This window comes from Equus quagga, chromosome 9, assembly GCF_021613505.1.
Source record: "Equus quagga isolate Etosha38 chromosome 9, UCLA_HA_Equagga_1.0, whole genome shotgun sequence".
NCBI lineage: Eukaryota > Metazoa > Chordata > Mammalia > Perissodactyla > Equidae > Equus > Equus quagga.
The window spans coordinates 68207681-68221547 of NC_060275.1; the positions used below are offsets into that span (position 1 = coordinate 68207681).

The 13867-nt window shown below is 42.6% G+C and overlaps 1 protein-coding gene across 4 annotated transcripts in view; it reads left to right on the forward strand.

Annotated features, from left to right (window-relative positions):
* Positions 1-12892: 12892 nt before the first annotated feature.
* PGBD2 (piggyBac transposable element derived 2) overlaps positions 12893-13867 on the forward strand; it is a 35908-nt gene continuing 34933 nt past the window's right edge. Inside the window, exon 1 of one of the 4 annotated variants that reach the window (XM_046670848.1) lies at positions 12893-13017. Coding sequence is in view for 1 of the 4 variants with exons in the window: in XM_046670845.1 (XP_046526801.1) it covers positions 12945-13017 (73 nt within the window). In the remaining 3 variants the exon portion in view is untranslated. Of the gene's footprint in view, positions 13139-13867 lie in introns of all 4 variants that reach the window. The other 3 variants (XM_046670846.1, XM_046670845.1, XM_046670847.1) reach the window with 3 other exon arrangements.

A 13867-nucleotide genomic window follows, 5' to 3' on the forward strand; every position in this document is an offset into this window, starting at 1 on the left:
TAGTGGGGAGGACAGGCAGCCTGGAAGGGGCTCCACTCCTCCCTGCAAACCAATCCACTCACCCTCATGGCTGATGCTCTCATCCAGCCTTGCAGCTTTAAATACCATTTATGTTCTGGCCAATTTCTCTCTCTAGGAAGGATCTCCTCCCTGACCTCTAGATGGGTCTATTGGCACGTCTAACAGGCGCCTCACGTGGAAGAGGTCAAACTGAACCCCTGATCTCTCCCACCCCAGCCCTGACATGCTCCTCCCATTACCATCTTCCTGCTCTTAAGTAATGCTACCTCCACATTTCTACTTGCTCAAGACAAAACCTGGAGGGTCACCCTGAATACCTCTCTTGCACTTACATCAGCAATTTCTCTACCTTCAAAATGTAACTTAAACCCACCACTTGGTAGCACCTCCATTGCTCCCACCCTGGTCCCATCTACCTTCCTCTCTTTTCTGGATATCTCCATAGCCTTCCAGCTTCTCTCCTTCTCTCCATGCATCTACTGTCTTTCTCTGTCTAGTGTCAACACAGCAGCTGGAGATCCTATTTCCTTCACATCTTTACCTAAAGGTAAGAGCACTGTATACTATGGGTTGTAGGACTCCCAATTTGAATTTTGGATAATGAATGTTCTTTTGATATAAGGGACATATACTAAAAAAAAATCAAAGGAATGAGTTCTTTATAGTCATTGCAACTCTTTGATGTCTGTATTGAAGACATGGAAATGAATAATTTACTCCTTTGAACACTGCATTTCAGTACCTTTCCCCATTTATATTTGTATCAATACTTTATATTTTTAATTTTACACAGTATATACTGTGTATTATTGTACATAAATATCATGGAGTACATTAATATAAGCATGTACATTGTATTCTTGATATTAGATAATACATATTATGTTTAGTCATGCATACATTTATTGTCCCCACAGATATTCTTTACGGATTGTAATTCTTAGCTTTATATAAGACATTAAATCCTTACTTGTATGTAGTGCATCCAATCAATTCAACTCTTGTCAGCATGCATCTCACCTCCAGTATCATTCCTTAACAAGCAAGCTTTGAGAAACCAGCAGCCTCTTCGTTGATGTCCCTCTTCTTGCCCTGAGCCCATTCATAGCAGGAGCCCCCAGCCTGACACTCTATTTGGCATCTAGTTCTTTCTTCAGAGCCATCTCACCTAAAATCTCCTCTCATTCCCATAAGTAAGACATCTCAATGAACAGATGACTAATATGCTCATAATCCCACACAATTGTAGTGTCATGCATGTGGCAATCTTAATTATTGGATAGATTGCGATTTTGTTTATGGCTGTCAAAGGCCTTGATGTAGTCAAGAAACATATCAGTGGCCAGCACCGTGGCTGAGTGGTTAAGTTCGTGGGCACCGCTTTGGCGGCCTGGGGTTTCACTGGTTCGGATCCTGGGCGCAGACATGGCACCGCTCATCAGGCCATGCTGGGGCAGCATCCCACATGCCACAACTAGAAGGACCCACAACTAAGATATACAACTGTGTACTGGGGGGATTTGGGGAGAAAAAGCAGAAAAGGAAAAAAAATTGGCACCAGTTGTTAGCTCAGGTGCCAATCTTAAAAAAAAAGTAACTTATATCAGAGGTTTAATTGAATATTACTTACAAATATCATCAACCATAAAGTGTTATTTAGCCAATGCTTGATGGACATGAGAATTTTTATACATAAAATTTGACCCCACATGTACACATGTACACACATACACATACATGCACACACGAAATAAACAAAATCATGGCATAGATAAATAAATAAAGGTATAAGTTTAATTACCCAAACCCCTTTTGCTCCTTAAATACCTCTAACTGCATTTTTATAAGCAACTTTTTAAAAAAAATTTTGTCAACCCCTTAAAAGCAAGACAGTATTTATAAATAAGCTATCATAAGGCTTATATGAAATTTACTCACAAGATAATGAAGTTAATTTTAATATTTTTTAATAAAAATTTTTCTTTAAAACTTATTTAGCCTATTTCTCAATTAAAGACAATTTCAAAATTTTCATTTTTAGAAAGAATTCTGGTTTAATGGGCTGAATTTATTAATTCCTAGTATGTAGGGTTTTTTCTTTCCTTTCTGCCACCAATTTAAAATCTTTGTGTAAAGATCCAACAATTTGTTGCCTCCAGGAAACACACCTCAGCCCCAAGGACAAACACAGACTCAGGGTGAAGGGGTGGAGGACAATACTTCAAGCAAATAGCAAGGAAAAAAAGGCAGGTGTTGCAATTCTCATATCAGACCAAGTGGATTTCAAAATAAGACAGGTAAAGAGAGACACAGAGGGACAATATATAATGATCAAAGGGACACTTCATCAAGAAGAAATAACGCTTATAAATATCTATGCACCCAACACAGGAGCACCAAGATTCATAAAGCAACTATTAACAGACCTGAAGGAAGATGTTAATAACAACACAATAATAGTAGGGGACCTCAACACCCCACTCACATCAATGGACAGATCATCCAGACAGAAAATCAACAAGGAAATAGTGGAGCTGAATGAAAAACTAAAACAATTGGACTTAATAGACATATATAGATCACTCCACCCTGAAGGAGCTGAATACACATTCTTCTCAAGTGCACATGGAACATTCTCTAGGATAGACCATATGTTGGGAAACAAGGCAAGCCTCTACAAATTTAAAAAAATTGAAATAATAACAAGCATCTTCTCTGATCATAATGCTATAAGGCTAGAAATTAATTACAAGAAAAAAGCTGAGAAAGGCACAAAGATGTGGAGACTAAACAACACACTACTGAACAAGCAATGGATCATTGAAGAAATTAAAGAAGAAATAAAAAAATACCTGGAAACAAATGAAAATGATAGCATGCCATACCAACTCATATGGGATACAGCAAAAGCTGTATTAAGAGGAAAATTCATCGCAATACAGGCACATCTTAACAAACAAGAAAAATCCCAAATAAGCAACCTTAAAGCACACCTAACTGAACTAGAGAAAAAAGAACAAATGAAGCCCAAAGTCAGCAGGAGAGAAATAATAAAAATCAGAGCAGAAATAAATACTATTGAAACGACAAAGGCAGTAGAAAGGATCAATGAGACAAAGAGCTGGTTTTTGAGAAGATAAATAAAATTGACAAACAACTAGCCAGACTTACAAAGAAAAAAAGGGAGAAAGCTCAAATAAACAAAATCAGAAATGAGCGAGGAGAAATAACAACAGACTCTGCAGAAATACAACAGATTATAAGAGAATACTACAAAAAACTATATGCCAACAGAATGGATAACCTAGAGGAAATGGATAAATTCCTGGACTCCTACAATCTCCCAAAGCTCACTCAAGAAGAGGCAGACAATTTGAACAGACCAATCACAAGGAAAGAGATTGAAACAGCAATCAAAAACACCCCAAAGAATCAAACCCCAGGACCAGATGGCTTTCCTGGGGAATTCTACCAAACTTTCAGAGAGGATTTAATACCTATCCTTTTCAAGCTATTCCAAAAAATTAGGGAAGATGGAACACTTCCTAACACATTCTATGAGGCCAACATCACGCTGATACCAAAACCTGACAAGGACACCACGAAAAAAGAGAACTACAGGCCAATATCACTGATGAACATAGATGCAAAAATTCTAAACAAAATTTTGGCAACCAGAATTCAGCAATTCATCAAAAGAATCATACATCAGGATCAGGTGGGATTCATACCAGGGACACAGGGATGGTTCAACATCCGCAAATCAATCAACGTGATACACCACATCAACAAACTGAGGAATAAAAACCACATGATCATCTCAATAGATGCAGAGAAGGCATTTGACAAGATCCAACAGCCATTTATGATAAAAACTCTGAACAAAATGGGCATAGAAGGAAACTACCTCAACATAATAAAGGCCATATACGACAAACCCATAGCCAACATCATACTCAATGGGCAAAAACTGAACCCCATCCCCCTGAAAACAGGAACAAGACAAGGATGCCCTCTATCACCACTCTTATTTAACATAGTACTGGAGGTCCTGGCCAGAGCAATCAGGCAAGAAAAAGGAATAAAAGGAATCCAAATAGGGAAGGAAGAAGTGAAACTCTCGCTGTTTGCAGACGGCATGATCTTATATATAGAAAACCCCAAAGAATCCATTGGAAAACTGTTAGAAGTAATCAACAACTACAGCAAAGTTGCAGGGTATAAAATCAATTTGCATAAAATCTTTGTCTAAAGATTTGACTTTTTTAATTGTTGATGTAGCTTAATTCAAAGCAAGCCACTGAAAATGCATAGATGGGTACTTCAGATCTCCATAAACATGTAGACTTGGTCCTGATCTTTTTATTAATTTTTGATAAAATTGTATATGCTAGTGTCCACATTGCAGCGAGAATCATTTCTAGATCTGAAAGGAGCAGGCACTGAGCACTCTATTTATGTAGCTCATTATTCCTTGCTCAATTGACCCCTATGGAAAACAGCAGCAATAAAAATTTAGCAATGAATGAAAGTTTGACTGACTTATACTAAGCAGCATATATAAGGGTTGGTAAATTTTATACCAGTCACTGTGGTCACATGATTAACTCAATAATATTTGGCATAAAGTGTATTTAAGGGAAATAAGAAATAAAGTTAAATTTTAACCAAAGATGTAAAAAGCTCCAGCTGAAATAAAAGCAAGCTACAAAAGTGACTTTAACATTTCTAAATACATGATAACTAAGACCCCACTATGCTGAGCCCTTAACTTAAACAACTAATAGAACAATTTTTTTTTTCGCCAGAATACTATGAGCAACAGCTTAAAATGCAAAGATGGGAAGATCGGTGCCCTTATAAGTGACAGAAAAGGAGATGATACCCAAAGACACAGGGAGAAGGCCATGTGAAGACCGAGGCGGAGAATGGAGTGATGCAGCCACCAGCCAAAGAACACCAAGGACATCCATCATTGGATTTAAGGCCCACATTAATCCAGGATGACCTCATCTCAGGATCCTCACCTTTATTACATCTGCAAATGCTCTTATTCCAAATACAATTACATTCTGAGGTTCTGGGTGGATATATCTTCTGACGCGGCACCATTCAACTCACTACAGGTCTGGCTAACATCTCTAATACCACAAGCAAAGCAAGGATTTCTTTATTCAAAAAAATTATTTCAATGCCCTCCAAGGAAGCAGCCCAGTCGAGGAGAAATCTCCTGAGCCACTAGAGGGACTCACCTCGAGGACACTGGCACCAATTCCATCATTCTCCTCTTCCTTGTCTTCTCCACCTTTAGTCCATCTTTCCATGACTATCTTATTCTCCATCTATTTTTGGCCTATATTTATTTCTCCCTATATCTTAAACTCCCCCTTCCCCAGATCTCTATAACCCTTAATAGTCCATAAAAGGGACTTGAAATTTCTGGTGGTTGGTATGCTCGTTTATTCTATGTCAGCACAAATAATCCATAATCAATCTATAAACCAAAATTGGGGTGAGTTTACTGTACAACAGATCCGAGGACTATAGCCTGGGGGCTTCCTTCCCCAAGGAAAGAAGCACTCCTAAGAAATGGGGTGTACGAAGTGGTTGTATACCATCTTGGAACAAAGAGCATAACTCACATATGACAGAAATATCTTTTTTACAACAGTCACAAGATGCTTTGTTAGTACAGCAGGATAGTGGTCACAAGGTGAGCACAGCTAGTCAGTGGTCAGCAGGTCAGTGGTCATGACATGAGTTTAAAGTAGGGCACTAATTAATCCTTAGTTTCAAGGAAGAAATCCTTAAAGAAATGCTGATATGGGAGAGGCAATATCCCTATCTTTAAGGGCATCATTCTTGGCTTTAGGACGTTATAAGTGTTTAGAGCAGATGTACAATGCATGCTCAACAGGCCACATCAGGCTTTTCTGGAAAAACAAGGTCAGACCATATTAGTTTTAAACCACATGGCTTCCCCATATTCTACAATATATTCTATTGCTTTCCGTTTATTCATCATCTGGAGGAGTGTTGGCCTCTCACTTCAGATTCCTCCCTCCTCTATTTGAGGTCATTCACGAATGAAGAGCCACAGTCTCCAGCACATGAATTGCCATATGAATAGTGAAGTCCGTCCACCTGCCGTTTCTATTATCTGAGAAGGAGGGAAGTGAGGAGCTCGAGTGGAGGGTGAAGGTTCAGTGTAATTCCTCCCCAGGTTAAACTCTATGAATTAGCCAGGGGTTGTGAACATTTACATTATTCATATGGGGGTGAAGAGCCTTAAATTCTGAGTGGACGAATCCAGTCATTCAAACAAGACCTCACATTTTTTACTGAGCACTTATACAGGACAAAATGGCTTAGGCTGGGATCCTATCTACTAATTAAGACAAAGGTGGGTATGAACTAGGTAGGTATTTCTCCATCTAGAAAAGACAAGCCTGTCAGTGACCTCCACTAACCTGCTAAGCAAGATCCCAAAAGAATGAGGATTCCAGTACATATCTAACATATCTAACACCAAACTCCTGACCTCCCATCAAATCCGCTCATTCTGCCATTTTCCCCTTCTCAGTTGATGGTGTGAACATGAATAAATAGAAATCTCATTTAAAATGGAGTTGGGAGGCCAGAAGAGAGAACTCTCACACATGTGTCACTTACCACACACTACTGACCCCAACAGGAAGAGACTGTACCTTGCAACTCCAACAGAAATGATACTACTTACTACCCAACCAGAAGGAAGGAAGAAATTCCTCCTTGCCCAGCAACAGCTCAGCCAATGAAAGACTGACATAATTCAGTAAATGAAAAGCCACTATGCTTTGAACTTCCAGTCTCTTCCAATGGACTCTTCATTTATAACAGCCGCTCCCAACTTCATAAAATAACGGGTTCTCTGGACTTCCCCATGGTTCACCATAGATGGCATGTCTGAAATTGCAATTCTTTGCTATTCTCAAATAAACCCATTCTGCCCAAATAAGCCCATTCTGCTAGCAAAATATTCTACTTGCAAAGGCCAAAACCTTTGAGTCTTCTTCAACTCCTTTCTCTCACATATTACATCCCATCTATGAGCAAATCCTCTTGTCTCAACCTTCAAAAATATATCCAGAAACCTCCTACTTCTCTCCACCTCCACCATACTCAGCCTCATACAAGTCATCATTATATCTGATCTGAACCATGACAGCAGCCACCTGTCTGGCTCTTTGCTTTTGCTTCACCCCAGAGGGCACTTGTAAAAGCTACATCAGACTGAATTCCTCCTCTGCTCAGCACCCTGAGTGAATGCTGAGGCAAGCAGCGGCATACAAAGCCCCACACATCCGGTACATTATCTATCACCTCTCCGACCTCATTTCTTTGATTCTCCCTGTTCACTAAGCTCCAGCCTTGCTGTTCCTCAAACTTGCTAAGTTTGCTCTCACCTCAGAGCCTTTGAAAATACCATTCTCCTTGCCTCAAGTATTTTTCTTCTTGAGTTCTGCATGGTTTGCTCTTCACATCTTTTGCTTTTCCCTCAAATGTAGTCTTCTCAGTGAGGCCTTCCCTCACCACATTATTTAAAACTGGATTCACTATCTCCCTTCCTTGCTTTATTGTTCTCCATAGCACTTTCCACTTTGACATACTGTATATTTTACTTGTTTGTGTGTTGTCTGCTTCTCTCACTGGAACATAAGCACCATCAAGACAAAAGTTTTTTTTGGTCTCTTTTCCCCCACTGTTCTAACAGCAGTGCCTGCAGCAGTAACTGTCACAGAATGGGCACTAATTAAGACATTTGGTAATTGAATGAATGAATGAGATGCAGTTTCTGGGGAAGAAAGCAAGGTAGAAAACACTGCCCCTACATTACCTGAAACCAAGGACGAAGAGGTTAAAAAAATCTTCTCTTGGCTAGCAGAAGAGAAAAAAACTTTGAGATAAGCTTTGCTAACTGAAGCTGTGCATATTCAGCATAATCAACTGTTGTTTAAAACTAACCAGGTCTTTCTCCTTAGTATATGACTGAGCTGTCTTTCCCAGGAAGTCAAGGTCCAGACATCAAGATCAAGCCTTCACAAGGCCAAATGCAGGTTGAAAATGAAAACCAACCACAAAAGTCTAGACGGTCAAGGGAAAGAAATTTAGCCTTCAAGGCCAAACACAGACTGGTGGGAAGGTACCAACCAGCAAGGCTACATGCTTCCCCTCCCCCACCTAAAACCCCTGTACATGCTCTCTGTCCCCTACCCAAAACCCCAGATAAAAACCTTTACCTTTTTCCCTTTGAGAGGGTGGATCTGAGTTCTAACTCCCATTTCCTTGTCTGGCTGCCTTTCAATAATAGTAAAAGTAAACCTCTTTTCTTGCCACAAGCCTGGTGTTTCATTTTTTTTCTTTATTGGCCCTACTACGTGGCAGAGAAACAAACTCGTGTTTGGGTCCAGTGACATACCTAAAATAGTGCCCTGTTTTCCCAGGGCTCATCTTCTCTCACCTTAATTTGCTTTATTTCTCTTCACAGCAGCTATAACCTTTTGACACATCCCATGCTATTTGTTTCCTGAGTGCCTCCCCCATTAGAAAACAAATCCCATGAGAACAAGAAATATTTGTTCTCTGCTATATCTTGTGCCCAGGGCCTCCATAAAAACAAATGGAATGAACATTGACAAACTTGAGTGTGCCTTTGGCTCCAGAATCTCACAAATGGGAATGATGATTTATTTTTCTAACCTGGGTGTTTTGAAACGTATTTTACAGTGACCAAAAATCCCTCATGCAGAAGCGCCGGGGTGGAGAAGCAAATATGAAGCCTTCTCTACTTGACCCTCTTCTTGGATGTTTTATGGTTTGGTCCCAGGAATTTTTGTGTTTAGGCAAACCCCTGGAATTCAAGGCATCCTTTTCTGTGAAGTACTCTGTCCTATATACCTGATAGAGCAACGACTCTCATTGTGTGTGTGGGAGGAAAGGGTTTGGGTGGGCTAGAGTGTAAAGGAGATTTTGCCCCCCAGGGGACATTGTCTGGTGACATTTTTAGTTGTCATAACTGGAGGGGTGGGGGGTGTGGTGTGCTACTGGCACCTAGTAGGTAGAGGCCAGTGTCAACTTATAAAAGTCAGAAACCAGTTTGAGAGGCAAGCATTTACTTAGAATCAAAGAATTACAATTCAACATACACAGATTCATGTAGAAACCCAAACACTGTCCCAATCACAGAGAGGGACTCAGGGTTTTTATGGGAAAAAGGAGGAAGACGAAGTAAGAAGTTTTAAGAAGAGTTCATTGGTGTGCGAGTTACCACACAAAATCGGGATTCTCTGCCCAATGCACATAAACAAGGCTACTAACTATGGTATCAGCCTTTGGGGGAGAAATGAGCTTTTATTCTGTGAGATCAATCTGCAGGAAGACAGGGGGCATGTGCCTTCAGATCCGTCTACCCAATTCAGGATTTGGGATGAAATTTAAGAGGTTAGAGAGAACAGGCTGGCATGTGGAAATGCTGGTGGGACAGGGTTTGATTGGTGGGCTTCAAGAATTTATGGTAAGGTTTTCAACACTTATGACAGGGTTATACATTTATGATGGGGTTCTAAACATTTTTGATGAAGAGGGGAATAAATTTTAACTCTAGTTCTTTCTGAGGGACCCCTTGCTTCTGATAAGAATCCAACTTTCAAATTCCGGTCGCGTCCTGGTCCTTGAGTTCCATGGGGAGGAGGATCTTTAGTTCTGAGGTTGTTTCAGGTCACAATTTCTTCTTTTACGCATGCTCTGACTTCTCAGAATTTCTGAAAGGCAATTCTTAATCACTCTGTTGATAAGAGATGGTGTCAGTTGAACTGATCCTGGATGGCCTGCAGTTACACACAAAAGATGACATGAGTGGGGCCATAAAATAGAGCCAGAGCAGCCATTTCAGAGCAATTGCCTTGCACGTCTTGTTTTCTTCATCTTCCAAACTGGACCAAACCACCAACATTCCAAGAAGTCAGTACGGACAAGAGTATCCTGTGACGGCGTTTAGGACAGGCTGCCCCAAGAATCCCCACTCTGGTGAAGATTATTTTGAGCTGAAGACAATTGTTGACACAAATAATACATAACCAACCTATAAATCAAAATTGGGATGAGTTTATTATAAGCCAGAGTGAGGATTATAACCCAGGAAGGCTTTAGAAGGCATTCCAGAGAAGCATGGGTTTCAGTACAGTCTTATATCTTTTTAGAAAAAAGAAGATACATTAAACACACCCAGGATACATTTTCAAAGAGGTATCTGGTTGCAAATTAGCAGGTCAGCTTGACCAAGATGCCAGGAAAGGGACTAATCTGAGTATTACCGATAGAGTGTTATCAATAGGGCATAGGAGGGGAAGTATGCATTCTTATCTTAAGAGAGTACATTCTTTACTTTAATGGTTAAGCAGATGTACAATGTATGTTTGACAGGCTATAAGTCAGGCTTTTTAGTTCAAGCTGAGTCAGTTTTGAACTCGAATAGTTACCCTATACGCCTCAATATGTGAAAATGTCTTGTCACAATAAAGGTTCAGAAGACTCAGGAAGAACATTTAACCTTCTCCCAAACTGCCTGAAAGAATTTAACGTATAAGGCCAGTTCCAGGAAGGAGCTAATACCGTGAGACAGCTATAGTTTGATGTAAAACAGGTGTGACAGAAAGGCAGCAACAAGCCCATTTTTGGTCCAGCAGAACTTGTTTAACAAACATTTCTATTTCTATCTCCATGTAAACTGTCTTCCTCCCCCCGGAAATCCAAAACCACTACATCCAACATCCTCCTTTGCCTTTAACTGAAGATAATATTTAAGATGGTAGCTTTGGCCAGATGGCCAAATTGCTCAGTATTCCTGGGTTTCCCCCATATATACATGTTATTAAACTTCTTTAATTTTTCTCCTGTTATTCTGTCTCATGTCAATTTAATTCGTATCCCAGCCAGAAGAACCTACAGTGGATAGAGGAATTGTCTTCCTCCCCTACACCTGTTTGTAAGGACTGATGAAATTGGATTTTGCTGATGACTGAATCACTAACCAAACAATGAAGTCCTAGTCTAGCCTTTTGCCTGATGATTGAATCTCAAGCCAATCTATGTAGTACAAACCTAGTCTTACCTCATCCAGCACCAATGAACTCTTCTTTAATACAACTCACCTCATGCTCCTCCCTTTTCCCCACAAAAACCCTGAACCCTTCATCGAGACACTGTTTAGGTTTCTACCTGAATCTGTGCTCCCTGAATTGCAATTCTTCGATCCCAAATAAACGATTTGCCTCTTAAACTGGTTTTGTTTTTGAAGGTTGACAGATGAGGTCAAACAGGATATTCTCATTCTTACTGATGTCTTGTAATGTTGGCAGTTTGGTTCAGTTTGGAAGATAAGATGTGCAGAGGAATCCCTCCGAAATGGCTGCTCATCTCTGTTTTAACATGGCTCCACTTATGTTATCTTTCACACCAGGGATGCTTAATAGCCTATGATGAGGGCTGCCAGATTTAGCAAATAAAAACACCTGTGGGTAGGGTCTCTGGATGAAATACATGACTACCAGTTAAATTTTAATCTTACTTTAACATCACTGTTTATCTGAAAGTCAAATTTAACTGCGTGCCCTGTATTTTATTTTGTGCACCTACAATGCATAGGACTGAAACTAGCTTAACACAAGGTTGACATAAGTGAAGCCATATTGTAGAAAACAGACCATATTGTAACCTCGAATGAACTCTACTAACCCAGCTGGATTTGCACCCTTCAGGAGATCCATCTGCTCTCTAGATTTTATGACACCCTGCTTATGCATATACCTCCTAGCTGCGGTAAAAGGATAACTTCATTTTTTTGAGTTCCTTAGCAAAATGATAACCACCAGAGAGTGTATGGGGATAGCCATCATTGATGAAAAGTAAAGATCTGGTGTGGCGACTCCTGGGTTGACATTCCTAACTCCCTCCCCTATAACCTACCCGCTTATACAACTGCTTCAAGATTCTGTGCCTCCCTTAAGATGGTTCTTTCAGACATGAGTGGGCCATCTTCCCTCTTACTAGTAAGCTGTATTAAAATGCCCTTTCTCTGCCACCATCTTGGCTCTTGATGATTGGCTTCGGTCTCCTGGTGAGCACTGTGCCCTTTGTGCCGTAACAAGATAGGCCCCCACAACAAAGAATTATCCAGGCCAAAGAGTCCAGAGTGCGCAAGCTAAGAAACTCTGCCACAGGACAGACGGTTTTCTAACCTTAGTTTGCGCCACAATCACCTCTATTGTTGGGCCTGCCCTCAGTTTCTTTTTGTTTGGGTTTTTTTTGAAGATTTTATTTTTCCTTTTTCTCCCCAAAGTGCTCCCTCCCCCGCCACCGCCGCCCCACATAGTTGTATATGTTTAGCTGTGGGTCCTTCTAGTTGTGGCAAGTGGGATGCCCCCTCAGCATGGCTTGATGAGCGGTCCTAGATCCGTGCCCAGGATCCAAACCGGTGAAACCCTGGGCCGGGAATTTAGTAGCTCTGGGGTGAGGACCCAGGATTTGCGTTTCTATCAAGTTCCCAGGTGGAGCTGCTATTGATCTGAGGCCACACTGGAGAACCACTACCCTAGAGACAGAAAACGCTTCGCGCCTCCCTAAGTAGGAGCGAGTAAAGCGTGTGGGCTAGCATGGACGGTAGCAGGGTGAGCGGACGTGGCGGGAAGACCGAGGCGCACTTTGGCCGTCCCGGTCCCTGCCCAGAGGCACTTCTGGGTTCCCTCTAGGCTCCGTGGAGGTCCTTGCGTCTCGATGGTCGCTCGGGTCGGGGGCGTGGCCTGGCCGGGGCGCGGTGGGCGGACCAAAGCAAGCCAAGCGCTCTCGTGCCGGACGTTGCGCGGCCGCGACGTCCGACGCCGGCGCGGATGCGGGGTTCCAGACTCAGCCCTGCTCCTGGTGTCCGGTGCGGCACCGCAAGGCTCCGCCCGGCCAGAGCAGGTAGGCGTTGTTCAGCTTGCGCCACCGACCGGGCCCAGCTTGGGTGCGGGAGCGGCGAGGCCTGGCGTTGCGTTTTCTCAACGGCGTCCCAGGCACTGGCCCTCAAAGCTGTGCGCGGACGGTAGGCAGGCGGGACCGGGACGGGGACAATGGGCCTCTGGACGCCGAGCTCCGAGGGCCGCACCGGGGCGCTTCTGCTGCGGGACGGGGAGGCGAGGCGGGGGCCGAGGCGGGCTCAGCCCGGGGCTAGCGTGGATGGGGTGGGACTTCGGGTGGGGTAGGGGACGGGGCCAGGGGACCAGGCTGAGGCAGGCGCTCACAGCCCTGTGGGCGGGACCCGTTAGCCTAGTCGGGGGCGGGGCCGGTTGAGAGGACCGACTGTGGGCGGGGTTGGGGCCGAGGCGGGCCGCCGCGCGATGGGCTAAGGGCGGAGTGGGCGGACGCCTGTGGGCGGGGCCGGGGCGGGCTGAGTGGGCGCGCACATTCCCCGCCGCGCCCCCTTGGGAGAGGCTCTGCGGGGGACGCGCTGGGTGCAGGGCATTTCTGGCTTTTCTGCCTTCTTCTGGGATCCTGGCATCGCCGAGGTTGCGGAGGGTCTTGGTTTTCAGCTTTTCCTCTGTGTCATTTGGTATTGAGATAGAGAAGAGAAAAAGGGAGGGGACCTATTTATCACAGAGGCCTTTCTTGAGCAGTTTTACACCATGCTCAGTTTTGAGATGTTCACACTTATAAAGTGTCTTATTTGAAAAAAAATCATTTTGAAATAATTTCAGAATTAAAAAAAATGTTAAAAAATTGGTCAAAGAATTCCCACATCCTATTCACCTGCTTCCCCAAATGTTAATATTTT